The 26,248-nt window shown below is 42.3% G+C and overlaps 1 protein-coding gene across 1 annotated transcript; it reads left to right on the forward strand.

Moving 5' to 3' along the window:
• The first annotated feature begins 203 nt into the window (after nt 1-203).
• On the forward strand, nt 204-26,027 carry ZNF365 (zinc finger protein 365). The gene is made up of 5 exons (XM_061161611.1): nt 204-662; nt 2,322-3,077; nt 17,561-17,741; nt 22,469-22,506; nt 23,231-26,027. The coding sequence occupies exons 2-5, from the start codon at nt 2,335-2,337 to the stop codon at nt 23,484-23,486; spliced, it is 1,218 nt and encodes a 405-aa protein (XP_061017594.1). The 5' UTR covers nt 204-662; nt 2,322-2,334; the 3' UTR covers nt 23,487-26,027.
• The last annotated feature ends 221 nt before the right edge of the window (nt 26,028-26,248 follow it).

Below are 26,248 nucleotides of genomic sequence, written 5' to 3' on the forward strand. Positions count from 1 at the left end.
CTAGACTTAGTTCTGCCAGTTAACTCAGCACCAGCACACTCCGCTAGGAAGGTCCAGGTGGAGTGTCTAGGCTAGTTATTCCGGGATGTCAGTTAGAATGAAGAGGTCCTAACATATACACCCGCATCTTCCTGCTGGCAGATTTTCAAAGAAGATGCCCGGCCGTGCTTCATCCTGACGCACACTCTCCCGCTGCCCAGTAACTGTAAAGTCCAAACAAACCCTGCCAGGGCCTGCAGAAAGCGCAGCGCTCCAGAGGCTGGCACGCTTTCCCCCTTCCTCCCCCGGAGGGGGAAGAGATCCCGGCACTTCTCCCGGTGATGTCAGTGGAATCCTGAGCCCCATCCCGCTCCGCGGCTGGGAGAGGGCAGACGGTGCTCTCGGCAGCCGGGAAGAGCTGGGGTGTCCCCCGCGGGACCACGTTGGTCCGGGACCCCCGAGGCGAAAGCTCTCTCCGCGCGCGGGGTCCCGGAAACCGCGCACGCCGCCCCCGCTGGCACGCGCCACGCTCCGCCCTGGAAGCCGCTTTGGTCCCGGCGCGGCGGTGCGCGGGGGGTGAGAGCAGGCCCGCTCAGCCTGATTTACGGCTCTGCTGAAAACCGCTTCGTTCCCGCAGCAGTAGCACCGTCGTGGCGGCAGCAGCAGCTGCAGCAACAAGTCGGGTAAGTGGGCACCTGCGCCCGCGGCCCGGCCCAGGGGGCGCGGCAGAGGGGGCCGTCCGGGCTGGGCAGCAGGTCCCGTCCCGCACCACGGCGGGGAGCTGGGCATCTCGGCCCCCGCCTGCGGGCACTCGTGTGCGCACGTATCCACTCTGGCACCGGCGGGCTGGCACGCAGAGCAGCTGGGGCGGGGAGAGCCGGGACCCCGAGGCACACTCATTTCCAGCCTGCCGCGCTTAAGGCAGAGGAAATTAGGGCTTGTCTGCCAACCCCGTGAACTGGGGCCCCCGCTGGGCCCTTGAAACCTTGCGCACTCCCGGGGTGCTTGGGCACCGGTTTCCCCATCCGGCGATGCCGTTCCTTCCCCATTGCTCCCTGGCATTCTAGTACCCCTTCTTTCACGTCTGGCCTCCTGCCCCCAGAATACGCGTGGTTACGCAGCTTGCTGTAGCACAGGAAGAGGTTCCCCTCTCTGGGGGCAGAGGCTTATTAACACGGAAGCTTTGTCTACTGTGGGGGGACCACTGGCGCCTCTGCTTTCAAAGAGGTTGAGGGCCCAGTAATAGTACTTTTTAGCCAAGACCTTGGCTCCCTCCCTTTGGGGCCCGGTGCTTATTTACATTTAAGAAACCATTCCTGGAGGGACTAGATATGCACTGCCTGTAGAATTGGGCTGCTAGCAGCCATCTGTTGCTAGGGCCAAGAAAATAAATTTCTACGAGGAAATCAGAACTTCCCTTTAACTAAAAGAGTTATGCTGTTACCTACATGGTTCAAACTTTGGCCACCCTAGAGGTCATCATGTTAAAACAGGATCAGAGTGGAGACAAATCCATCCAGAACACTGTTTTAGTAAAATCTTACCTGTGGCCCCACTTAGTATTTGATACACTGGGTTTCCAGATTTCCGTAAAATCTGGAGTATTAGAGGAGCATCATTATTATGATAACACTTTGATTTAAATCATCACAGCAATAATTTAAAAATAAAATTAAGGGCAGAAATCTCAGACTGAAATTTTTTCAGCTGGTTGTGCGCTTAATGCCATTGCACCTAGTTTGAGTGATACCTTTCCTCACTTGAGAAAGGTTGCTGAGTTTGCTGTCTTAGGACCTGTTTTGACAATTCACTTGAGTTTCTCTCTTTTTTTTCTTTTGTTTTCATGCTCATCAGGGTCCTCAGTGAAATAGTGCGTGTTTTTGCAGTGACTGTACTAAATTCTGGAGGGCAGGAAAGTTGAATTCCATGTGGGAATCTGACACTGTCCATTTGGCCTTGGATTAATTGCTTTACCTCCTTGCTCCAATTTCCTTCTCTGTAAAAAGGGAATGATACCCATTTTTTTTATCTTAAGTAGGGGTTGGCAAACTTTTTCTGTAAAGACCAAGTAGTAAGTATTTTGAATTAGCCTGCTATAGGGCCTCCGTCTCAACTGCTCACCTCCATCCTTTAGTGCAAAGCAGCAGTAGACAATATAGAAATGAGTGGAATGTTCTTGGATTTGGCCCATGGATTGTAGGTTTTAATTTTAATTAGTTATTATATGTAAAAGTCATTTGGAATTTCAAAGCCTCTGTCCCCGTGGAGATCAGCAACAATTATTTCAGTAGCATTTTTTTAAACAGACATGCAAACTACCTGTTTTATTCTCCCCTGCCCAGGACTTTTAGAGTAATGCAACAGAAGGCCTTTGAGGAAAGCAGATACCCCCGGCAGGAGTCCTTTGAGAATGTCGCTGTGTGCCTGCCCTTCCGTTGCCCGAGGTGTGGGGACCATACCAGATTTCGAAGCCTGTCCTCGTTGAGGGCCCATCTGGAATTTAGTCACAGCTACCAGGAGAGAACCCTCTTGACAAAATGCAGCCTCTTTCCATCTCTCAAAGACACAGACCTGGTCACTTCCTCCGAGCCCCCGAAACAGGGGAAATTGCAGAGCTGTGGCAGCATAGTAAGGCAGAAACCGAGCTATGTTAACTTGTATAGTGTTTCGCACGAACACTCCAAGGACAGGAAGCCATTCGAGATGGTGGCAGAGAGGCCCGTGTCCTACGTGCAGACCTACGCTACAGTGGACCTACGTGCAGACTCGCCGGATGCACCGAGGGCCAGTCCGGGCCTGCCCACCTCAGACGCCAAAGCAGCTTTCGAGGCACATGTCAGAGAAAAGTTCAGTCGGATGGTCGAGGCTGTGGACAGGACCATAGAGAAGAGGATTGATAAACTCACCAAAGAGCTGGCCCAGAAAACTGCTGAACTGTTGGAAATTCGGGCGGCATTTGTGCAACTGACGCAGAAGAAGCAGGAAGTTCAGAGACGAGAGCGGGCCCTGAACAGACAGGTGGATGTGGCCGTGGAGATGATCGCAGCCCTGAAGCAACGCCTGATGGAATCCGAAGAGGAGCTTCTCAGGAAAGAAGAGTAAGTGGCATTGAAAATGGATGCCAGCCCCCTTGCTTTAGACACTTCCCACCCGCTTCCAAGTTACATTCCAGTATTAAGCATGGTTTGGTTTTAATTGCTTGCAGATACCTTGCTGCAGTCTCCCACTGATATAGTTAAAATGTAGGAGACATAAGGCTTTTAGTTCTCTTTACTGTCTCTGCTATGGTCTCCAGCTCAGCAACCTGAAAGTCAAAATATTGCATTCCTTCTCACCTTAGAAACTATAGACTACTACAAATGTCTACTAAAAGTGTCCTCTTGTCCATGGTGGGATCCATTCCTGGGGTGTGTGTGTGTGTGTGTGGGTGTGTGTGTGTGTGTAGTAGGGGGTGGGGAGGTAGGGGTAGTGAGTTGAATGGGAAGGCAGAAAGGGAGTGCTGGGGCACCCTTTCTGTCTTTTTGACAATCTCCATGTAATAAAATCAAGAACATGAGGTGTTGTCTTATTCAAATATAAAAATATGGTCTAAATGTAAATGATTTTTGCTTCTTAGCCATTTCGTAAAAGTGTCCTCTGTCCATGGTGGGATCCATTCCTGGTATGTGTGTGTGTGTGTGTGTGTGTGTGTGTGGAGTAGGGGGTGTGGAGGGTAGGGGTAGTGAGTTGAATGGGAAGGCAGAAAGGGAGTGCTGGGGCACCCTTTCTGTCTTTTTGACAATCTCCATGTAATAAAATCAAGAACATGAGATGTTGTCTTATTCAAATATAAAAATATGGTCTAAATGTAAATGATTTTTGCTTCTCAGCCATTTCGTATTACCTGTCCGTGTTAATTAAATGTTAGTAGCTGAGAATCTATTAATAATAATTTTTATTTCAAAGAAGCAGACATGAGGAAACCCAGAGGAAGCATCTGAGATTGCCATAGTTTTATGATTTAAGTTTGAGAATTTTCTTTTTGTAAAATACTAGACTAAGTCGTGCCTGCTTGCAGAGTTGACGCTGGTTTTTATAAATTACAGGTGATCGGAAAAGCTATTAGTTTAAAAATTATCATACTTGGAAAAGCATTTCCTTATCAATAAGTATGGTTTCATCTCAAACTAGAAAAGTATATGTAACAATGCAGTGTTATATCCCAAATGCAGAATGTTGGATTCAATTTTAAATGGAGGCTCAGAATTCATAGAACCAAAGGAAGTAAAAATTGATTGACTGAAACAGCCTAAAAGGAAGGTTTTCAAATAATTTGAGGTGTGCTATACAGATTGACTTAATTTCAGGCTTTCTTTGTCCTCTGGCACTCTTCTATCTGGTTTGTCTCTTAAAATGTAGTAATTAAAGCTTCCTCTACTTGGTAAGTGGCTGAGAAACCCTATGTATTAAAGAGATCATCACTTGCTATTACTAAATGCTTACCGCCTGCCTGGAGAAAAAGTGCACTGCTCAACTAGATACTTATTTAAATCATGTAGTGAGGACAGATTTGAATCAGGCACTGATTTACTTTGCTTCTATGGAAATGATCTCCTTTGAAAAATGTTTCCCTCTTGGCTCTTGGTGTTTCCTGGTGGGAAGTTAGTGCCTTGACTTGCTATAGCACCAAGGGTGACTAAGACTGCACCACTGAAAAAACGGCAGATGGCATTGCTTTATGTGCAGAGAAAACCATGGAGTTAAATTTGTGATATTTCTGTTTGATGGGAGAGCAGTCAGTTTAAAAGGCTACCAAGTTAACTGTGTGCATTTATTTATTTGTCGTGTTTGATTTATTAAGTACACAAGTAATAATGGAGATGGGCTTTGGGGTGGTAGTGGCCTGGAACATGGGAAAACAATACACTGGTAGGGAGGAGCATATGGTTAGATCTAGGTTATTGTCAAGGATCTAACTTTCATTTTGTGTTCGAGGGTGCTTTATTATTAAAAAATAACTGGTCAAATAACTTAAATAAAAGTGGGCCATGCATGAATCAGCAGTGATAATATGTTATATCTGGTTAATCCAGTGCTGTTACCAGAGGACCAATTAGAAAACTAAATATATTCGTAAAAATAAAATTTAACAGGGCGAAATTATATGTGTTAAAAGTCCTACCTCCTCTTCAGGTATCCCCCACCCCATTCTCTGGAGACAGCCACTGTTTAGGTCAGTGGATATCCTTATGGACCTTTCCTGTGTGCATACTTTATATGCACTTATAGAGTTACTGTGTTTTCCCCGGTGGAAACATGACACATACTGCTCCAATCCGTTTGCTACCGAGGAATACATGGGTTTTCTTCCATTTTCTTGGTATTAAAAAATAACATCTCAGTTAACGTCCTTGTACATATATCTTTGTTCACATTTTGGGGTGTATACCTAAGGGTAAATTATGAGTTGAGTTTTATCATGACAGTTTTGGACTACCAGGGGAAAAAGAGCAGTGACCAAAACAGAACAAAAACCACTTTAAGTAAAAATTTAGTGAAACTGCCTTAAACTTTTAAACATTAGATGAACAAAGTCTTCATTTTGTTAAGCCTTCACTTGGCCTGTCCCATTAATTTCTGTATTCATGCCTCAAATAATCACTCTTTCTTTACATAAAATAGGACTGAAAGAGTGTTCTTTCCAGGAAGGACAGTGGAATTCTTGGTCTGAGAGAGCAACTGTAGCCAGCAGCCTCCACCCCAGAGTGGGGGGCAGAACAAGCCAGCTGTCCATTTGTCATGCTATTGAAACCAGGGTGATTGACCAGATCAGCCTGGCTCAGGCATGCTCCTTCCCTCCTCACCACTCCCTCACAGTGCTGGGCCTTCCACCAAAGGAAAGAGGTGAGCTTATACGGAAGGCCCTGCTTGCCCAGCAAACATACCAGGAGCTGTGTTCTCCTGTTGGTTGTTGTTATTGTTTAGTCGCTAAGTCTCCCAACTCCTGCAACCCCATGGACTGTAGCCCGCCAGGCTCCTCTGTCCATAGGATTTCCCAGCTAAGAATACTGGACTGGGTTGCATGTCCTCCTTCAGGGGATCTTCCCAACCCAGAGATCAAACCCAGGTCTCCTGAGCTCTCAAGGCTCATTTGTGAGAAAAAGCAGGTTGTTACAGTCCCATTTGAAATGGACTTAAACTCCAGGGACCCTTTAAGACACAGATGGTAGATTTGGTTTAAAAAATAAGCAGACCTCTAGTATTTTGACATTCACATGAGGTTCTCTTGATTATGGATTTTCCCCTCAACTTTAAAATTCTTTTTTGGGACTTACCTGGTAGTCCAGGGGTTAAAACACTGGACTTCCACTGCACAGGGCACAATTTGATCTCTGGTCTCTGTTTGGGAACTAGGATCTCACAAGCTGCACAGCATGGCCCAAGTTAAAAAAAAAAAAAATCCTTTTTTTCATACTGAAATAAAAGACTTAAGGGCTGATTCTGCCTTGAGGCCTCTATAGGCTGAATCAACTTGGATATAGAAGCCATCTGTATGCTGTGTAACAGAGATTGTTTGAATTGGCAGAGTTTTGTACTTTGTGCAAGGCTCATTGTACCTCCACAGAGAGGTGTCTCCATTTCTGGAGTGCACATCCAGGAAAGAAACTGCCCATTGTTTTCAGTCTGTGCAACTTTAAAAGTCTTATGCAAACAGATACTGTATTTACTTGTCCCAGAATATTTAGAGCTTGTAGGTAGCACTGTCTGTGATCAGGTAAATCGACCCTGGGCAACCTTGCAGTAGGGTATCCCTTAATTAGAAAGATGACATGGATTGGATTGTAGCTGACTCCTGGCTGATTTGGTTACCTGGGATTCGGAGAACATCACTGTAATAGCAGTAGTCCTAAATTTACTTCCATACTCACGTGCTAGCAAGGTTGGAAAGCCCTGACCGAGCACCTGTGATGTGCTAGGCGTGTGTGGGGGGTGGGGGAGGGACATAAAATTCTTGGTCCTTTTCCCTAAGAAGCTTCCATACTACATAGGAAGAATAAATCATATCCATGTTTAAACTCAGTACTTAAATACAAACCACGGTTTCAAGTTGATGAACATTAGAGAAAGGGTTTTCCCTTGTGTTGAGGCCACACTGAAGAGTGAGGAGGAAGGGTGGGATTTGCATTGGTGGTCGGAGGACAGTGACACTGAAGGACGTCAGAGAGGTGACTATTAGAGATGAACCCTGAGGGGACTGTGTACTTTTAGTTCTGGAGAAACCACATGTCAGAAATAAAGCCTGAAACAGCAGAATGACAGGGACAAAAATTTAGTAACAAAGCTGAAATGGGAACCCAAATTTCTTGTCTCTCTGCTGAGTGCCTTTTCCATTAATTCACTGTGCCTCAGCCAGACTTTTGAAAATGGGATATTTGCCCAGAGCATCAAGACTTAGGTAATACCAAATCTGGCCTGTTTTGGAATGGGCTTACTTCTCTGCTGTGCTGAGAGGCCTGGCAGGGTGACATCATTTAGCATCAGAAGTGTTGGGAAATGGGGAATGGCAGCATCATCAGTATAGTTATGATATGAAGCTTCTGGAACACCAGCTCAGGACTTCTAGCTTACTACAGGGGCTGTGAACTTGACCCTCTAGATGTCCATGCCCACTCAGGGTGGAGAATGTGCCACTGCCAGCCTTGGATGGCAGTGAGGGGGACTCTTTATAGTTCCATGTCGTTTCCATACTGCTCCCTTGCCAGCTGCCATAGATATGACCTTTACCTTCTTCCTGCATCATTTGTCCTCTTCCCAGGCTGGTGTCAACCAGAAGACAACTCTTTATTGAGTGCCAGGTACTGTTCTAGGTTCTGGTCATACAGTGATAACGAGAGGAGTCCAGCTCCTGCTTCTATGACAGGAGTAGATGAGCAGGTAAGTCATTAAACATCATGAGGGGTGTGTTGAAAAGAGACATCCAGGGGTGGCTTGAGCTAGGAATGTCCACTTAGGTTTCTATCCAGAGCTCGCTGTAGAATGCTGTCCTTAGAAAGACAAGTTTGACTTGGTAACTTGCTTTGCACGGCTGAGCCATCTTTCCCATCTTTGATCAACTAAAGTAGTGAGCGGGCAACTTGGTCTCCAGACTGACCCATAGCTAGGAAGCAGGCTTAGAAAAATCATGTTAGATGTAGAGTTCAGTGGGACAGGGAGGTGTCTGCTCCATGTTTTAATGCATTTATGTAAATGGAGTCCTCTCTATGCAGGCTGTGCTCCGTGCAGACTTACAGACTAATGTAGGAAAAAACAGGATGTCAAACATGCCCTCTTAGATCTCTGCTAAGATTTGGAGGACTACCCCCCATATTTTCAAATTTTGTAAAAGAGATCCCACCTCTATTTCTGTAGCAGGTACCTTTGTTGTAGGTCACTTACTTGTTTTATGCCCCAATACTTGTCTGGAAAAAGAGACAAACCTCAGAATCTTTTAGTCAGTTAAAGATTTTTGACTAAAGATGGAGTTATTAATAACACATTTCCTGCATTCAGCAGAAATTGTGGAGCCCCTGATGTGTCTCTTATGTCTGTCCTCCCTTCCCCTACCACCCTCTCTGTCTGGACTGAGGGGCTTAGGATGGAGTTTTGATCTATTTAGAGCAAATAAGAATAATTTGACTTTCTTCTCAGAGTTATTTTTTTAAAGTCCTTAATTAGAATTGTATTCTTTTTGGTGTGTTCCAGGAGGTCATAAAAGAAAGATGAGGCCCAGGGCTGACCCGAGTAGAAATGTGATGTGGCTCCTGACGTGTAGCAGGTGTGGATTCCACCTTGTGGGCCCCGCCGGGGACACGGGAGCTGACCCCGAGCTCTGAGCGAGCAGCCAGGCTTCTAGCACTTGGAAGCAGTCGGCTCTAGTTTTAGGATTTGCCTCATGGGTGACATTACCGTCTGTCTGAGGTGCTCTGTGATCAATAGCTAGGCTATTTTTAACCAGGGGTATTTTTACCATTTCGTATACCTCTGAAGAGGTTCATGAATCAGTAATGCAAAATGAAATTTAAATAACTGGGTAGAGCTTTGCCCTTGGGATGGGAGCTGTTAAAGTGTTGTTTAAGAATGGAAAAGAGGCATCAATTTTAGATCCCACCTCTATTTCTGTAGCAGGTACCTTTGTTGTAGGTCACTTACTTGTTTTATGCCCCAGTACTTGTCAGGAAAAAGAGACAAAGAAACCTCAGAATCTTTTAGTCAGTTAAAGATTTTTGACTAAAGATGGCGTTATTAATAACACATTTCATGCATTCAACAGAAATTTGTGGAGCCCCTGATGTGTTCTGGTCTCACGTGGGGTGCTGTGGGAATCGCAGTGAAGGAGCAGGCCAGGACCCCGAAGTCCCTGGTTTTGTGGTTCATGGCGTCGACCGCACAGCTAGTCCCTAGAGTGTGGACTGTGACAGGCTCCCCGGTTCTGCGGGAGAACACAGCAGATCACCTAGCCCACATTTAGGGAGCCTGAGGATCATTAAGAGGGGGCCTGGGAAGGGACCCGGGTGGAGGGAACAGCTTGTGCAGAAGTAAGCATCTGGCTTGGAGGCTGAGGGGAGTGAACTAATGCTGGAGCAGAGAGGAGGTGATGTGCCTTATGAGGCCCGAGGTGAACCGAAGGCTTTCAGGATGGCCATGAAAGCTGGAAATGGTTTGTTGACAGTAGATTACAACAGGTGATATGATCAGTGTGCCGCCCCTCATTAACAACACACAGTTCACTGCCCGTGTAAAATTGCAGTGAACACCACGGAGCGTTAACATGCATTTCCCTCTGTCTCTGCACTTGCTTCTAGAGTGTGTTGTTCACATGACAGTATTTTCCTGAAATTAACCCATCTTTAACCTACTTCTGAAGGGATTCAATCTGTAGTAAAATGAAGTATTACCTATAGTTTAGAGCTTACAGCTATCCTGCAAGTGAATGAGTGCATGAGTGAACAAATATTTCTTTCTAAATAAAATTTTGTACTGAAGGGGCTTCTTCCCTTCATGCCTCCTTCTAGAGTTTGTTTCTGAACACCTGTGCATCTCAGGATACCGACAGATTTCTAGGTCTGCAAATCATTCAGCATGATAACGAGCTTCAGGCCAGTTCCTTATACTATATACTGGTATCTTTTTCCTTTAGTATCAGATATTGCTTTAAATAAAAGTATTTTTCATTGAAGCTTAAAATCTTGATTTCAATCATATTTAACCTTTAAAAAAATAAGTAAATAGTAAGTCAAAAATAGGGCTGGAAGCAGCCTAGAATCAGTTAATTTTCCCAGAGCTGGTCTGCACCCACACCTGGGTTGAATTTCAGGTTTGCCCTTATCTTCTCATCTGGCCTTCCAGCTTTGCACTGTATTCTGAGTCAGTGTTGAGAACTTAAAACCACACGGCTTTTACTCTGCTTTCTGATAGCATCATGTTGTTACTCTTTTTCTTAGTTACATTCAGCTTTGTAACTTCATGTTTGTTTCTTTTAATGTCTGCTTCCCCACTATGTGGGGAGTCTGCCTTACCACAGCTGGATCCAGCCCACCACCTGCTTTTGTGGAGCCCCTGCGCTAAGAATAGTTTTCTTTTTTTGAATGCTTGAAAAAAATTCAAAAGGCAAATAATAATTCATGACATTTGAAAATTACATAAAGTTCAAAATTCAGTGTCCATAAGTGAAGTTGTATTGATAGGCAGCCTCTGTGGCTTTTTTGTGCTAGGCAGGCTGGAATAGTTGCAACAGAGACCATATGAATTGCAGAGGTTAAAATATTTACCTCCTGGCCCTTTACAGAAAAAGTTGACTGACCCCTCGGTTAGACAGTAAGCTCCATGAGGACGGCCACTGGTTCATAAATGCCCTTGCACTAAGCCTGATACCTGGCAGCATTCAGTAAATGTTTGCTGAGTTACTGAATAGTGGAATAAATACATTTAGGGATTCTGGCTGCATTGTGCCAGGGTTCTAGCCTGTTTTGTCCACCCTCGTCTGAGTTCTGAGATTTAGGATCACTGTGTATATGGTAGGGCTTCCCCGGTGGCGTTAGTATTAAAGAACCCACCTGCCAATGCAAGAGACATAAGAGATGTGGATTCGATCCCTGGATTGGGAAAATCTGCTAGAGAACGAAATGGCAACACACTCGAGTACTCTTGCCTGGAGAATTCCAGTGGACATAAGACCCTGTTGGGCTCCAGTCCATAGGATCGCAAAGAGTCAGAGATGAGTGCAGTGACTTAGCATGCACTGTACATGGTATTGCCAAATTCAGGTGTAAATTGAAGAAAGTAGGGAAAACCACTAGACCATTCAGGTATGACCTAAATCAAATCCCTAATGATTATACAGTGGAAGTGAGAAATACATTTAAGGGACTAGATCTGATAGAAAGAGTGCCTGATGAACTATGGACGGAGGTTCGTGACATTGTATAGGAGACAGGGATCAAGACCATCCCCAAGAAAAAGAAATGCAAAAAGGCAAAATGGTTGTCTGAGGAGGCCTTACAAATAGCTGTGAAAAGAAGAGAAGCAAAAAGCAAAGGAGAAAAGGAAAGATATTCCCATTTGAATGCAGAGTTCCAAAGAATAGCCAGAAGAGATAAGAAAGCCTTCCTCAGCAATCAATGCAAAGAAATAGAGGAAAACAATAGAATGGGAAAGACTAGAGATCTCTTCAAGAAAATCAGAGATATCAAGGGAACATTTCATGCAAAGATAGGTTCGATAAAGGACAGAAATGGTATGGACCTAACAGAAGCAGAAGACATTACGAAGAGGTGGCAAGAATACACAGAAGAACTGTACAAAAATGATCTTCACAACCCAGATAATTACGATGGTGTGATCACTCACCTATAGCCAGACATCCTGGAATGTGAAGTCAAGTGTGCCTTAGGAAGCATCACTATGAACAAAGCTAGCAGAGGTGATGGAATTCCAGTTGAGCTAAAACATGATGCTGTGAAAGTGTTGCACTCAATATGCCAGCAAATTTGGAAAACTCAGCAGTGGCCACAGGACTGGAAAAGGTCAGTTTTCATTCCAATCCCAAAGAAAGGCAATGCCAAAGAATGCTCAAACTACTGCACAATTGCACTCATCTCATACACTAGTAAAGTAATGCTAAAAATTCTCCAAGCTAGGCTTCAACAATATGTGAACCGTGAACTTCCAGATGTTCAAGCTGGTTTTAGAAAAGGCAGAGGAACCAGAGATCAAATTGCCAACATCTGCTGGATCATCAAAAAAGCAAGAGAATTCCAGAAAAACATCCATTTCTGCTTTATTTACTATGCCAAAGCCTTTGACTGTGAGGATCACAATAAACTGTGGAAAATTCTGAATACCAGACCACCTGACCCGCCTCTTGAGAAATCTGTATGCAGGTCAGGAAGCAATAGTTAGAATTGGACACGTATCAACAGACTGGTTCCAAATAGGAAAAGGAATACGTCAAGGCTATATATTGTCACCGTGCTTATTTAACTTATAGGTAGAGTACATCATGAGAAATGCTGGGCTGGAGGAAGCGCAAGCTGGAATCAAGATTGCTGGGAGAAATATCAATAGCCTCAGATATGCAGATGACACCACCTTTATGGCAGAAAGTGAAGAAGAACTAAGGAGCCTCTTGATAAAAGAAGTGAAAGAGGAGAGTGAAAAAGTTGGCTTAAAACTCAACAATAGAAAAAAAAAATCATGGCATCCAGTCCCATCACTTCATGGCAAATAGATGGAGAAACAGTGGAAACAGTCAATGGCTGACTATTTTTGGGCGCTCCAAAATCACTGCAGATGATCACTGCAGCCATGAAATAAAAAGACGCTTACTCCTTGGAAGAAAAGTTATGACCAACCTAGACAGCATATTAAAAAGCAGACACATTACTTTTCCAACAAAGGTGCATCTAGTCAAGGCTATGGGTTTTCCAGTAGTCATGTATGGATGTGAGGGTTGGACTATAAAGCTGAGCGCTGAAGAATTGATGCTTTTGAACTGTGGTGTTGGAGAAGACTCTTGAGAGTCCCTTGGATTGTAAGGAGATCCAACCAGTCCATCCTAAAGGAGATCAGTCCTGGGTGTTCATTGGAAGGACTGATGCTGAAGCTGATACTCCAATACTTGGCCATATGATGCAAAGAGCTGACTCATTTGAAAAGACCCTGATGCTGGGAAAGATTGAATGCGAGAGGAGAAGGGGACAACAAAGGATGAGATGGTTAGATGGCATCACTGACTCAATGGACATGAGTTTGTGTAAACTCCGGGAGTTAGTGATGGACAGGGAGGCCTGGCGTGCTGTGGTCCATGGCGTCATAAAGAGTCAGACCTGACTGAGCGACTGAACTGAACTGTACATGGCATGGCAGCAGTTCTCAAACTCTTTGGCCTGACTTGCCCTACACTCTTAAAACATCTGAGGACCCCAAGAAACTTTTCTCTGTGTAGGTTTTATCTATCAAGGTTTGCTATATTAAAAATTAAAATTTAGGAAAGTAAAAAGGACACTTATTAATTCATATAAAAACAACAATATTAATCCATTACTTGTTTTACACAATGAAAATATTTCAAAGAACAATTTTCCCCAAAACAGTTTAGTGAAAAGAATGGTATTGTTTTCGAAATTTTGGAAATACTTTCACTGTCTGGCTTAACAGGAGGCAGCTGAACTTCATTAGTTCTGCTTTTAATCTGTTGCAAATTTGTTGTTTTGGTTGAAGTAGATGAAGGAAATCTAGTCTCACACAGATAGGTAGTAGGAAAGTGGAGAGGTACGTTAATAGCCTTTTGAGAGAATGGTGGCTATTCTGCTTTGATACTGTGCCAAAGCTTGACAATTGGTAGTTTCTCAAAGGTTAATTGCAGTGTGGAATCTGAAACCACACCACTGAACAAACATTTCCTCCGCCCCTCCATTGAAATCCATTGGTCTGTCTTGAACTGAGTGGATCTTTTACTGTTAGGAGTATAATTATTTGAAAAAGTACAAATGCAAAGTAGTTAAAAGCTCTTTCTTTTTCATTCAGGAAATTCACAAGATTCCTTGGGGAAATAAGAGGTGTTTCTGGATATTGTTAATCCAGACTGAACAGGATGTGAAAAGGGGGATGTGAAGTTGTGCACACGTATTATTCCACAGTTAATCACCAGGTTTTATTCCTGTTTTTATCTAATACAGATACCCAAACACAGTCTCAGTATGATGAACTTCTCCAGCCCTTTTCTCGTGTAACTTCTCTTTTAGAATTAAATCATCATTTTTTTTTTCTTAGTTGATGTGAAACATCCATAAACTGAAATTAGGTTAGTATTGATGCCAAGTTGTTTGGAAAAAAGGGTATTAACTTCTTAGCTTTAGGGCACAAGATAATTGGATGAGGGAGGTTAGAAAAAGATCCTGCTTTTTTACAACATGACATAACACTCCACAATCAACTAGTGGCATTAATGTTTTGAAAAGTTTTATATGAAATAAAAAAGTTTTATATGAAACCAGTTATAAAACATCACTTGATGTAAAAATACAGCCACAATCATAAGCTGCATTGCATTCAGATTTCTTTTCTTGCTTTTGAGACGTTGATCCTGTGGGATTAAGCTGTCAAATACTGATGTCCTATATTGTAAACTGTATAGCTTGAGAGCCCAAGAATAGTAAATATGCAAAGAAAAAAAAAAAAAGACTGGAAAAAAAATACACCAGAATGTTGACAGTAGTGACCTCTGGGTTATGGGACTATGGGTCACATTTTGTTTCTTCTTTGTCCTTTTTAAACATTGATTATGATAAATATTTACTGAGTATTATGTGTCATGTTATGATGGAGTTAAAGCAAAAAGCTGATTGAGCTTCTGCTCAGTTGGGTCTTCCATAGATCACTTTTTATATTTCTCATAATAAATGTGAAATACTTCTGTAATGAGATAAATATAGTAAATATTTAAACCAAAATAAACTGAAAAAATACACTGGCTCTTTTTCCTACGTTTTCGGTTTTGGTGGTGAGAGGGTTGTGGGTTTCTAGTTGTTTCTCCTTTAATACCAGTGTGGAGATGCTTCAAGAGTCAGTTATCCTGAATATCACTCTCTATGTAGAGGACTCTTTATTATGGGCTTGATTCCACATAAATTGAAGCCTTGATTTTGGAAAGAGGAAGGAGTAGCCATTTCCTGGGCTTTGTTTTTGGTGGTGCTTTTGAGCCGTATGAAGATGTTCCATCCAAAGGTTCTCTACTATAACTAAGAACCATGACAGGGCTGGATGTGACACCTGAATGGACCCTCACTGTTTTGCTGCTGGTTAGCCTTTTGTGACTCACCTAGGAGGCAGAGCAAAGGCAAATGACAGCAGAACTTGAAAACTGGCTTCTCTCTGTGGCTTGAACAGTTTGGAAAGTGTATATCTTCTATTCAGGGCTCATAGGGAAACATCTGGAAATAAAATTGGAACTTAATTACAAAAGAGAACTTTCCAAAAGGACTGTTACTTCTTATATGTGAATACTTCTTAGCTACTGAAAGATAATGGAATTCTTATGGGCTCTGAGTTTATATTTGATCTGGGTAGGATAGAACAAGTTTGATGAGCAGTTTTTGGAGTGAAGCATTGTTAGAACCAGTCTCTTTTTCTGTTTATATAAATACATAATTCTGAAAGTTTTGCAGAGATGCTTGACTCTGTAGGAACTATCAGAAACTTTTCAGTATGGCAAAGTATGATGTACTATATTTGTGAGAGAAAAGTCATTACTAATTGTAAAAGTGGCCTCCTGACTAGTTGTACAGAATAAAGGAGTTGGAAGTCGCCACCAATTATTTGGCAGAGACCTGTGAAACTGACTTCCTGAGCTGAACATCCATGAAGTTCTACTCTCAAGAAATTATGGAGCTTAGCAGAAAATAAAAATCAAGTAGAGGCTGAGAAGATTCGGAGAAGGAATGGAATTTAATTGACTATCTAGAACAAATGCCTGAGGTTAGATTAAAAAAATAGGATTTGTTAATCTAAAATGAAAGAGGTTTAGGGGACAATGATCAGATTCTTTAGAATCTTGGTTCTGCATGAGTAGAACATGGCCAGAAAAATGAGGGATCACTCCTTGAAGGTTGAGAGTTCAAAGACACATAAATATTGTATCCAACAAGTAGTGAAATTATTGAATTCATTTGCTCCAGTGGGTGTGACACAACACACAAAGAGGATGGCCAGAAAGATCTTCATGATTTCTTACTGAGTGAGGCAAATCAAATGAGAAAATTGTGGTACTGTATACCTACTGGTACTGCTGATTAGTGTGTGTGTGTGTGTTTGTAGAGATGTTTGTGAGGGCGATTACCAAATGTAAATGGTGATGGTCTTAGGATGATGGGATTTTAGGTGATATTTTCTTCATTATTTATTTCTACATTATTTAATGTGCTTGAATTTTTAATAAAGAACTTATTTAGTTGTAACTCAGGGAAGTATTATTTTCATACTTGCATTAGAAATAAGATATATAATAGTAATATAGTTATTAAAAATTTTCTGGATTTGTGAATCACAATGAATTATGTAGATGAAGGTATTTTGTTCAGCTTTTTAGGGAGGGGCAGCCTGCACATTGCTTCTCCTATGTCAGCCACAGTAGCTTCCCCAACACACCTTGGATCTACCTCAAGATGGCAGTTCTTGGACTGTTTCATTCTTAGCTCAAAATACACTATTGGACATATGCTATTTTATATGCTCTGGTGCTCAGTGTGGCATCTTGCTTCCATACTTCCCTACCTGTAGTCTTTTCTTCCCTAATAGCCAGACTTTTAAAATATAGGACAGAACTTTTCTCAAAAGTGGCCCGTGGTTTCCCGTCTCATAATAAAATCTGGAGTCCTCGTGCTGACCTGTGAGACCCTACCTGGTCCCGGCCTCAGCTGTTCTCCCCTTCCCCCGCTCTGTTCTGTACCTCAGACCATTCTGCATGTTCCCACTGAGGGTCCGGCGTGCTCTTCCCAGCTGTCTTCTTGGCTGTTCTTGCTTCCTGGTGTCCATTCAAACACTGCCCCATCCAAAAGGAGGTTCTGACTTTGCTGTCTACAGTATCTCTTATTCCTTTCCTTCCTCTGTCACTCTTTGTCCCCTTGCACCCAGTTTCCATTTCCTCCTTAGCACTTATCACCAACTGACGTAAGTTTATCTTATAGTGACTATCTTCTACTAAAATGTAACCTCTAAATGCAATCAATCACTAAAATGTAATTTTATGTCTTCTATCATGGCTACGGCCATACTATGTAGGGCAGTGCCTGACACATAGTAGGCTCTTAGTAAATATGAGTTGAATGAAAGAATTCACAGCCCACTCCAGTATTCTTGCTGAGAAAATCCCATAGACGGGGGGCCTGACAGGCTGTGGCCCATGGAGTCGCAAAGAGTCAGACACAGCTGAGGTGACTGAGCACAACACACGTGGCCATGCTTCATAGGGCAGTGCCCGGCAGGGAGGCTCTCAGTAAATATTCATTGAATGAATGAGTTCCTGTCTCAGTTCTCCATTCTGTGTTCTGACATGGTTGCCTTGCAGAGAGGTGGTTACGTTCAACCATTTCCTGGAAACAGCAGCTGAGAAGGAGGTTCAAGGAAAAGCTCGGCTCCAGGACTTCATAGAGAATCTGCTGCACCGGGTGGAGCTGGCGGAAAAGCAGTTGGAGTACTATCACAGCCAGCAGGGGGCCGGCCTCTGCGGGGACTCCCGAGAGCACGCGGTGAGCCCTGCGGGCCTGGAGTGAGGGTGGTGATCTGTCAGGTGGGGCCAAGGACAGAAGGAAAAGGTGCTGGGGAATGACTTGCAGGAATTTTCTAGACATCGTTTGAAAGCATTGCCCCAGCCACGTCTGTGTTGAGGAAGTGATACAGGTGAGTCTAGGACACCTGGGAGTAAGTGAGACCCTGGATGCGTGATCTCCGGTTCTTCACCTCCAACTCCACATTAGGCTGAGGTGGTAGAAGTACTTTTATGTTGCAGCATAACAGTTTGAAGTATCCAAAGAAATCATTTGTCCCAATCATGTGTCAGGTGGATAGGAAGTTATTAATATTATCCTGTTTTTGAGCTCATCAAGGAATCATCTGAAAACTTTCATGCTTTTTAGTTAGTGAAAGATTTAATCACTTTCCCCCCCCCTTAATAGGAAGGGAAACACTTGTTGGTAGTCTCTGTAGGTGAAACATTCTTTAAGTAGATTTTCGAAAAGACTAAGCAAAATTCCCCAGTGGTATTATATAATGGGATTTTGCATACAATTTTACATACGGTTGCAGGGACTTAAGAAATCCCCAGAGCCCAAATGAGAACCCTGAATATAGATGAAGGTCCAACTCTCATAAGTGGCTTGATCAAGGTTGCCTGGTCTCTTTGGAGGGAGGGTGGGAGGTGGGTGGTTTACAAATAAGCACGCTTCAGATGAGGGATGTGGGTGGTCACATTTACCTTCTATACAGTTTCCTTGATGGTATAAACAACAAAGCCAAAGAATGGATTTTTGAAAACCTAAAGTGGTTTATTTATAACATATTCATCATCAATTGAATTTTATTTACCCTTACCATCTTCTCAGAAGATTTAAAAATGATTCTTTTACTAACCCTGAAATGAGGATAAGAAAAATAGGAAACATTTATGCTAACCAAAAGATTAGTAAGGTTGCCGTTGGTTGATTGAAAAATTTAGGTTGAGCAATCTGGAAGCCAAGATTTAACAGGAAACATGATTAAATAAACAAAGGAGGAACGAAATGAAATGCAGGTTGATGAAAGAAGTAAGACCAGAGGGAGAGACACAGATAGCAGGAAAGTACAAAGTCAAGGAGGAAGTAGGGCTTGATCACTGACTTTTGGAGGGAGCACACATCACCCTGAGAGGTGTCAAGGATGAGCTGTTTGATTTCTGAAAGAATGGGCAGATGTGGTTTCCCCTGTTTTCACGTATAGTCCTCTCAACTCTACTCTGGGCCATAATGTGCCATGTTATGGCAGTCTACGAATCCTAAAACCATTTTTCCTTTTTACTTAGTCTATTTCTCATAATAAAATACATTTACCATGTCTTTGATGTAATCTAACTACTCAGTCTGGCCTCTCTGTGTATCTGTGGCTGTGGATACATGGAAGAACTTGGAAACTTTTCTCAGGATAAGCTAAGGGTCATATCTGTAGTAACCTGTTTGGTCCAGCTTAGAGAAGGTGCAGGCCTCTGGAGCCTCAGCTCTGCCTGGGAGAGCTTCTTGTCCGGGTGCACCCTAGAGTGAAGCAGAACTTTCAACTCCCAGCACCTAAACTCCCTCCTCCAGAACCCTGGGGAAGGCCATCCCCAGCCTGGCTGGCTCTCCCCATTTCCACCAAGGCTGCTCTGCAGAAACAACACGGCCTCTTCACCTCCCTTCTTCCTTTCCTCCCTCCCTCCCTCTCTCCTCTTCCCTCTTTTTCTCATTACTCCTCAAGAGAGTAATGACATTTCTAGATTGACGTGTAACTTGATTCTTTCTAGCCTTCAGATTCTTTTGTGCACTAGAAAAATTTCCTTCCCCCTCACAATTAGCACCTTTTCTGAAATAATGTTTCGGCATTAATCCCCTTGAGCATTTATGTTCTTTTTCACCTGGCTGATTTCTAAAAATGCAATGTGCTTACTCAGATAATTTGTCTGTATGCTCTGAAACATGCTGTCGAATTAGACACAAAGTGACCTACTATACCATCTGCCAGAATTACTCACAGACCTGCTCAAATAGAAGGTCATGAAATAGCTTGGATAATCTTATTTTAAGCATTGCATTTATTTCCTGCAGGTTGCTAAATTAGTACTAGCAGTAATTTATTACCATATTTATTGGGGATGCATCGCTTACTGGGTGCTGAGGAAACTGCTGTGAACGAGATCGATGAAGTCCCTGGTCTCGGAGGAGGGACACACAGTAAGCAAACACATAAGGAAGATAATTCCGTATAGTGAGTAACTGCTGTGAAGAATAAAGTAAGATGACATGTTTGAGATGGTCACTTTAGCTTTAGCAAAAAGCTTTCGAGAAAAGCCCTGCTGAGAAGGCAGCATTTGCACTGTGATCTGAATGGCAAGGAGGCAGTTCTGGAAAATTTGGAAGTGGAACATTCTGGGCAGAGAAATAGAAAGTGCAGCTGCCTCAGGAGGGAATAGGCTTGGCACATCTGAGTGGCGGGAGATAAGTCGGAGAGGCAGGAGGGGTCCAGACCAGGCAGGAGCTTCCTGGTCGTATAAGGAGTATGGATCTGTTCCATCACACATGGGAAAACCGTTGGAAGGTTTTAAGTAGGAGATGATCTATGTTTTAGCAGAATCACTCTGCTGCTCTGGGGGACCTGATGGAGGGATGCAAGAATGCGAGATGGGTTATGCTGTGGCCGATGAGAGGGGACAGCAGCTCAGATAGAGCCAAAGTAGAAATAAAAGGTATAGGGTATGTTCTTGGAGGAGAATTGACAGGACCAGTTGGCCTGAATGAAGGATTAGATTGAGCTGGTGAGGGAAACTGAGGAGTCAAGAATGAATTCATGGTTTTGACCTAAAAAGTTGGGTATATACAGAAAGGGAAGTTGGAGGAGGGCTAGGTTTCCAGTTTCCCAAAACCTGTCATGACCTGAGACACCATGTTTGTGCTTTAGAAGTACTTAGATTGGCTCTCAGTACAAGGTTATTTATATTTTTTTTCAACCAGAAATGTTGACCAGGGCCTCTCTTGATACCCATCGGCATACCCTTCTCTCCCTAAATAAAAAGAGAGTAGTTGGACCAGGAGAAAATGGAGGTAGGTGGATTGACTGAGTGGGAAGAGCATTTCCATCTGCCTACAGCTGTGGATCCAGAAGGAACACTGGCCTCTTGTGTTCACAGGGAGGAGAGCAGAGGGAATTCTTTGGTGCCTGTGATAACAGGCACCACCTCCACCCACAAGCCTCATAATCCGTCAGATCACTGTTGGCCTTTTCCCCAGTAAGGGACCATGTGTGTGTATGTACCTGCGGGTGCAGACACACACACAGACATTTTTGAATAGAATTCCAAAGGGAATTATGTACACATATGCAGCAAATCATCACATTATATGTTTACATACACACATAAAGTTGAAAACATTTTGTTATACCTCAATAATATGATTTTTTTTAAGTAGGAAAGTATTTAAAGGAAGAAAAACCCTGTAAGTTTGTACAGTTTATAGATGCACTGAAATCCGTTCAAGGAGCCCAGCCAGTTGGAGCAGGGGTCATGGGTGGACTGGAGGAAAGAGATTGAAATGCTGATGCCTCCGGGGTTCCTAGAAGCTGCCAGTCTGGTGTTTGCTGGAGCCGTCTGTTCCCACTTCTTTGTATATTACAAGACCTCAGGACACTCGTGCAAGGAAGGTGCCTTTTTCTGTTCACATTTACTAATCCCATGCCAAACCCAGCCAGCGTGGACAGGGTTGGCAATAATGTGACATTCAATTGTGTCCCAAGGCAGAAGGCAGGAATTCCATCTCACCTTCTTGGGCACCAAGAAGTCTGTTTAAGAAACCTTTCTGATTTTCCCCTGTCTGTGGCTTAAGCTGCATACAGAAAACTTGGAGGAAGATCCTGTTATTCCAGGTTTGGTTTTTTGGGTGATTTGAGTATAGCGGGGGTGGATGTTGGCCACACTGGGCCTAGATGGCCCTTCCTCCACATTCTCTTTGTCACCCTCTTCTTCTGTCAGTCTGCCTGTTCATGTGACAGCACTTCTTTTAGTTGAAGGCTGCATGCGGGAGGTTGGGAACTGAAGCTTGGGAATACACTAAAAATACACTTGCTTATAAAGTGTTTGGTGACATCTGGAGCACAAAATGATAATTATCAATTTATTCTTCAAACGGTATTCTGAGCCCAGCCACAAAAGTGCATGCAGATATTTCACTGAGAGTGGAAAATTATCTCAATGATAGATGGCCTCAGGACAGTTGTGGAGTTGGGTTTTCCTATGCTCTCATTTTAGAAATGATGTATTTTAGGCAATAAACATTTTGTGCCAATTTCCCCTTTAGTTGATACGCTGTGACCGGTCGTAGCTGTGTAAATTAGCTGCAAATACAGCCTGAATCAATCAAGAAATAATGGCACATCATTCCAGTTTTTAAAAACATGTTTCTTCACATGTTGTTCTCTTGAGGGGCTGTTTAACTTTTTGAAATTTTTGGGATCTGCTGATACTGGCTTCTTGGAATTCTCAGAACAGGGAGCCACAGAGGCTTCCTGAGTAAGCAGAGCTGAGCACGAACCATTCTTGTTCACTGCAGTGATGCATGTGCCATGGGCAGTGCTCCTGATAACGGTCATTGGCTTCCTTAATGGGAATACAGTTTCTTAAAAACATAAGGAGGATTTTTATAAAACCAAACCCAACCTTTAAGTGAAGTAATATTTTGTCTTATTTGTTTTCCTTCAGCTTACAGATATCTCCTCAAATAGGAAACCCAAATGCCTGTATGTATATCTTTTTATACTTAGACCATTTGATTAATGTTTGCATAATATGCCTTCCTGTTGCACTTTTTATGGTATCTATAATATAAATGGATTTGAGAGCTTCAGGTGAAAATTTACCTGCTTATTTACCTTTCTAAAAATGTGGGTGTGACTTTTATGCTAATGGTCTATGAGTATATGGCAGTATGATGGTATCACAGGAGTCTTTTTAAAGTATTGTGTAATAGAACTTTCTCGTATTGTGCTACAGTGTAGTCATATAACTCTATAGTGCTATTAATGTGGTGTGCACACTGATATATATTTTATACATAAATTTATACTGTGAATCATATACTTTATGATAGCTGTACTCCAGATTTGTTTGAATCCCCTAGAAGTCACTTAAATAGTCAAAAGGTATAGGTTCTGGTCTCATCTTCTCCATAGACCACTGTGTGTTACCCTCAATAGTCATTTAGGTTTTCCACGCCTCAGGTTCTATCACTGGTAAATAAGACTAGTAATATCTCCCTGGGAATTTAGTATCATGAGATCATTTTCATGAAGGCCATCGTATCAATATGGAAGGAAAAGTATCAGTACACAATGTATTACTTGTTTTACTGGTAGCATTATTGCCACCTTAGCATGTAGGAGTGATTGTGCCATGAGTAGTTTTTATTCTTTTAAGGATTTAAAATCTTTCTTTTTATCTACCTCCTCCCACAACCATCTATAGAAGCCGAGGACACCTGCATTCTGTGTGTAACCACCCTGATCTCAAGACCCATTTCCATCCAAAAGGAAGGATGAAAAAAGCCAAGGATGACAGAGCCAGCATGCAGCCTGCTAAGTCCCTGCATGAGCAGACCGAGTCCCCAAGAGAACTCTGCAGACCAGCAAAGAAAGGGGAGCCTCTGGGGTTTGGCCGGAAAGGCAACATCAGACCCAAAATGGCCAAAAAAAAGCCGACAGCGATTGTGAACATCATCTAAAAGGGTGGGTGGTTCTGAACCACATCACTGGGCTTTGGGAAATATGTTCTAGGGGCCATCAGTAGTGTCCTTTTGGACACACTGCATCATAAAACATATTTCATGTCAATATGGGCACCTGGATTAACCAGAATTTAACAAATGGGAATCTCAGTGAACCAGACTTTTTTACAAGTCCCTTTTGGAAGCAGGAGGCAGATTACAGAATTGTTTTTAAAAAAATGAAATCAGTCTTATTCCAAAGTTTTAGTAAAATGAAGCTAACTCCAGCTCTTAAAATAATTGGCCCTGTAAAGTTCTATGAAATAAAAATATTTTTGTTTTTAACCTCACCCTCAATTAATTTGGGAGCCTCCAAAATAAAGCTTCTTGTTTTCCCGAGAATTCTGGTTAATCGAGATTCCAGTGTTAGGGTTGCTTCAAGGACTCATTCCGTTAGACTTCAGTTGTCATCTCGACAGACTGTTTTCCAGTTTGTTCAATTCAGGTTTTTTGTTTCCCTGGATGTATTTTCATTCTTATTTAGGTGCCTCTCTGCTTTCTTCCTTGGCTGAGTATTCTGTACTCTAAGACTGTGCTGCCAGCCTCTATCTTAATAGCTGCTTCTACTTCTGAGGTTGCGGAGGGCAGTAAAACCTTTATGATCAGCACCCGTCAGCAGTTCAGGGTCACAATGCTTGGATACCAGTGGACCACACGTTTAGTGCTTTGCAAGCCACCCGGAGACACCACAGATGTTACTCAGCTCTTTCCTAAGACCCGCTTCCCCGGGGCGGTGCGGGGGGCGGTGGGGGGGGGCGAGGGGGTTGGTTTGTCAGCAACCTCTCTGTCAGCTACAGGCATGACTTTCTCCTTGCTGGCCTGACTTTTCCATCTCTTGCTGCTTCTGTGGCAATTTATGACTAAAATACACGTTCTTACCTTTCAGCCAAGTATCTGATGTATTTGTTGTATATGGCTTTCTAAAGTGATTTCTGAAATAAACAATGCATGCGGGATCCAGAGTCTGAAATCATCCTCCCCTCTCTGGCTCCCTAAAATGGCCTTTGTTTCCATAAAGAACCATCTGTCATGAACCTCCTGCTTTACAGTTTTCTTCAAGAATAAATTTCTGTGTTACTTTTTAAAATTTAGCAATATCATCAGGTCTCCTGCAGAGTTTATAAGTGCTGACATTCCTTTGGAAACGAGAACAATTCTGTCCACAACTATATACATATATGTATAACAAATGCAAAATGTATATGTCAGGTATATTAATAACTTATTTTTAAATACTCATGAAAAAGGTGTGTGTTGGTGGTGGGTGATTTTTAAACTATATATTGTTTATGTAAATTGAATTCTCTGATTTTAGAAATTAAAGCTTAACCTAGTTAACATTAGTAGGATTATGATTGTTACTGCAATAAGCATCTGATTAGCAGTGCATTAAAAATAGGTAACGAAGCAATTACGTAAAATGCCAGTAAATTGAAAAGTGTAACTTATACAAATACTTTGAGCCTATCATGGTGAAATGTTGATTTTTGAGTTTTCACTTGACTTTCAACTCATGGGGATAGGCCTTTCACGTGGTGTATAGGCAATTATCAAGTGGTAAAAAACTTTGCTGTGAATATCACTGTTAGGATAACACTGTAAAAACTGTAATGTTAAAATAACTATTTATTTGGAGAATTAACCTCTTCCAAGGTTATTTATTATTGATGTTTATACCATGACTGCACTTACCTTTTACATACTAAAAATCTGACTGGTTTGTTGTACTGCATGCTCTTTGTCCCATAATGTGTGTGTGTAATGCAGCAGTTTGCTTTTAAAGGTAGTATAAGCCAAATTTTTCTCCCATTTTATTTAATGTAACTTATGTTTTCAGTTTTCATTTAATATGCCTTGAGGGCATGACAGCTCTCTCTGACAGTGGTACCCAGTGATCTTCAGAAAGCACTGTAATGTCGTATCTACTCTGTGGACATTATGCAAGACAAATGATTTTAAGGTTTATTATATTAAAATTTTTTTAAGTTGTAACTAAATTCTGATCCTTATATAAGGAAATGCACTGTGTATATTGTGCTTCCTTAGAGACATAAATTTGGTTTTGAAACATGCGAGCCACCTCAGTCTAAAGGATATCCCGTTTACCTGCCATGGCCTGAGCCTTGTGCCATGTCCCACTTGGGTGTTATTTTTAAATGCATTCTTTGTCCTCATAGGTAGTCAACCTCAGAGTTGATTTTTTTAAGAAGTCAACCAAAGTTTTCTAGGAAAACATGTTAGAGTTTAAACTGAAGAATGGATCTAATTTTATTATTTGTTTTGTAAGGAGGAAGTCTTTGTTTCAACCTGCTTTCATTCTCTTTTCCCAAACAGGGTTACAGATTCTTAACTGAAAAGTTCAGACTACTTAGACACTGTTTTCCGGTATTCTGCAGGGTCATTTTGTTGTATGGAAGTTGGAATATTCTGTTCCTGGATTTTAAATAAAGGTTTTTAGATTATGAAATATTACAATAATAAAACTATATTTATGACTAATGTGTTGGTATGTTTTGTCTAGCTGGAATGTTTCTGGGGAACCAAGCTGGTTCTTCATGAATGAGCTGTTCATTGTACATGTAAACACCATGATCTTATACCTGTAAGTTTTCTTAAGAGCTTAGCTTGATCATTTTTGTTTATCACAATGCCTCTATCCAAAGGTTCTTTTTACATATGTTCACACTGAGAAGTCCTCATTAAAAGCTCATTTGGCACTT

The sequence above is a fragment of the Dama dama genome, chromosome 15 (assembly GCF_033118175.1).
Source record: "Dama dama isolate Ldn47 chromosome 15, ASM3311817v1, whole genome shotgun sequence".
NCBI classification, from domain to species: Eukaryota; Metazoa; Chordata; class Mammalia; order Artiodactyla; family Cervidae; genus Dama; species Dama dama.

Coding starts and splice junctions, on each gene's coding strand:
- ZNF365 (XM_061161611.1), top strand. CDS start 2,335: ATGCAACAGAAGGCCTTTGAGGAAAGCAGATACCCCCGGCAGGAGTCC. Junction 3,078..17,560: donor GAGCTTCTCAGGAAAGAAGA/GTAAGTGGCATT, acceptor GTTGCCTTGCAG/AGAGGTGGTTACGTTCAACC. Junction 17,742..22,468: donor GGGACTCCCGAGAGCACGCG/GTGAGCCCTGCG, acceptor GTTTTCCTTCAG/CTTACAGATATCTCCTCAAA.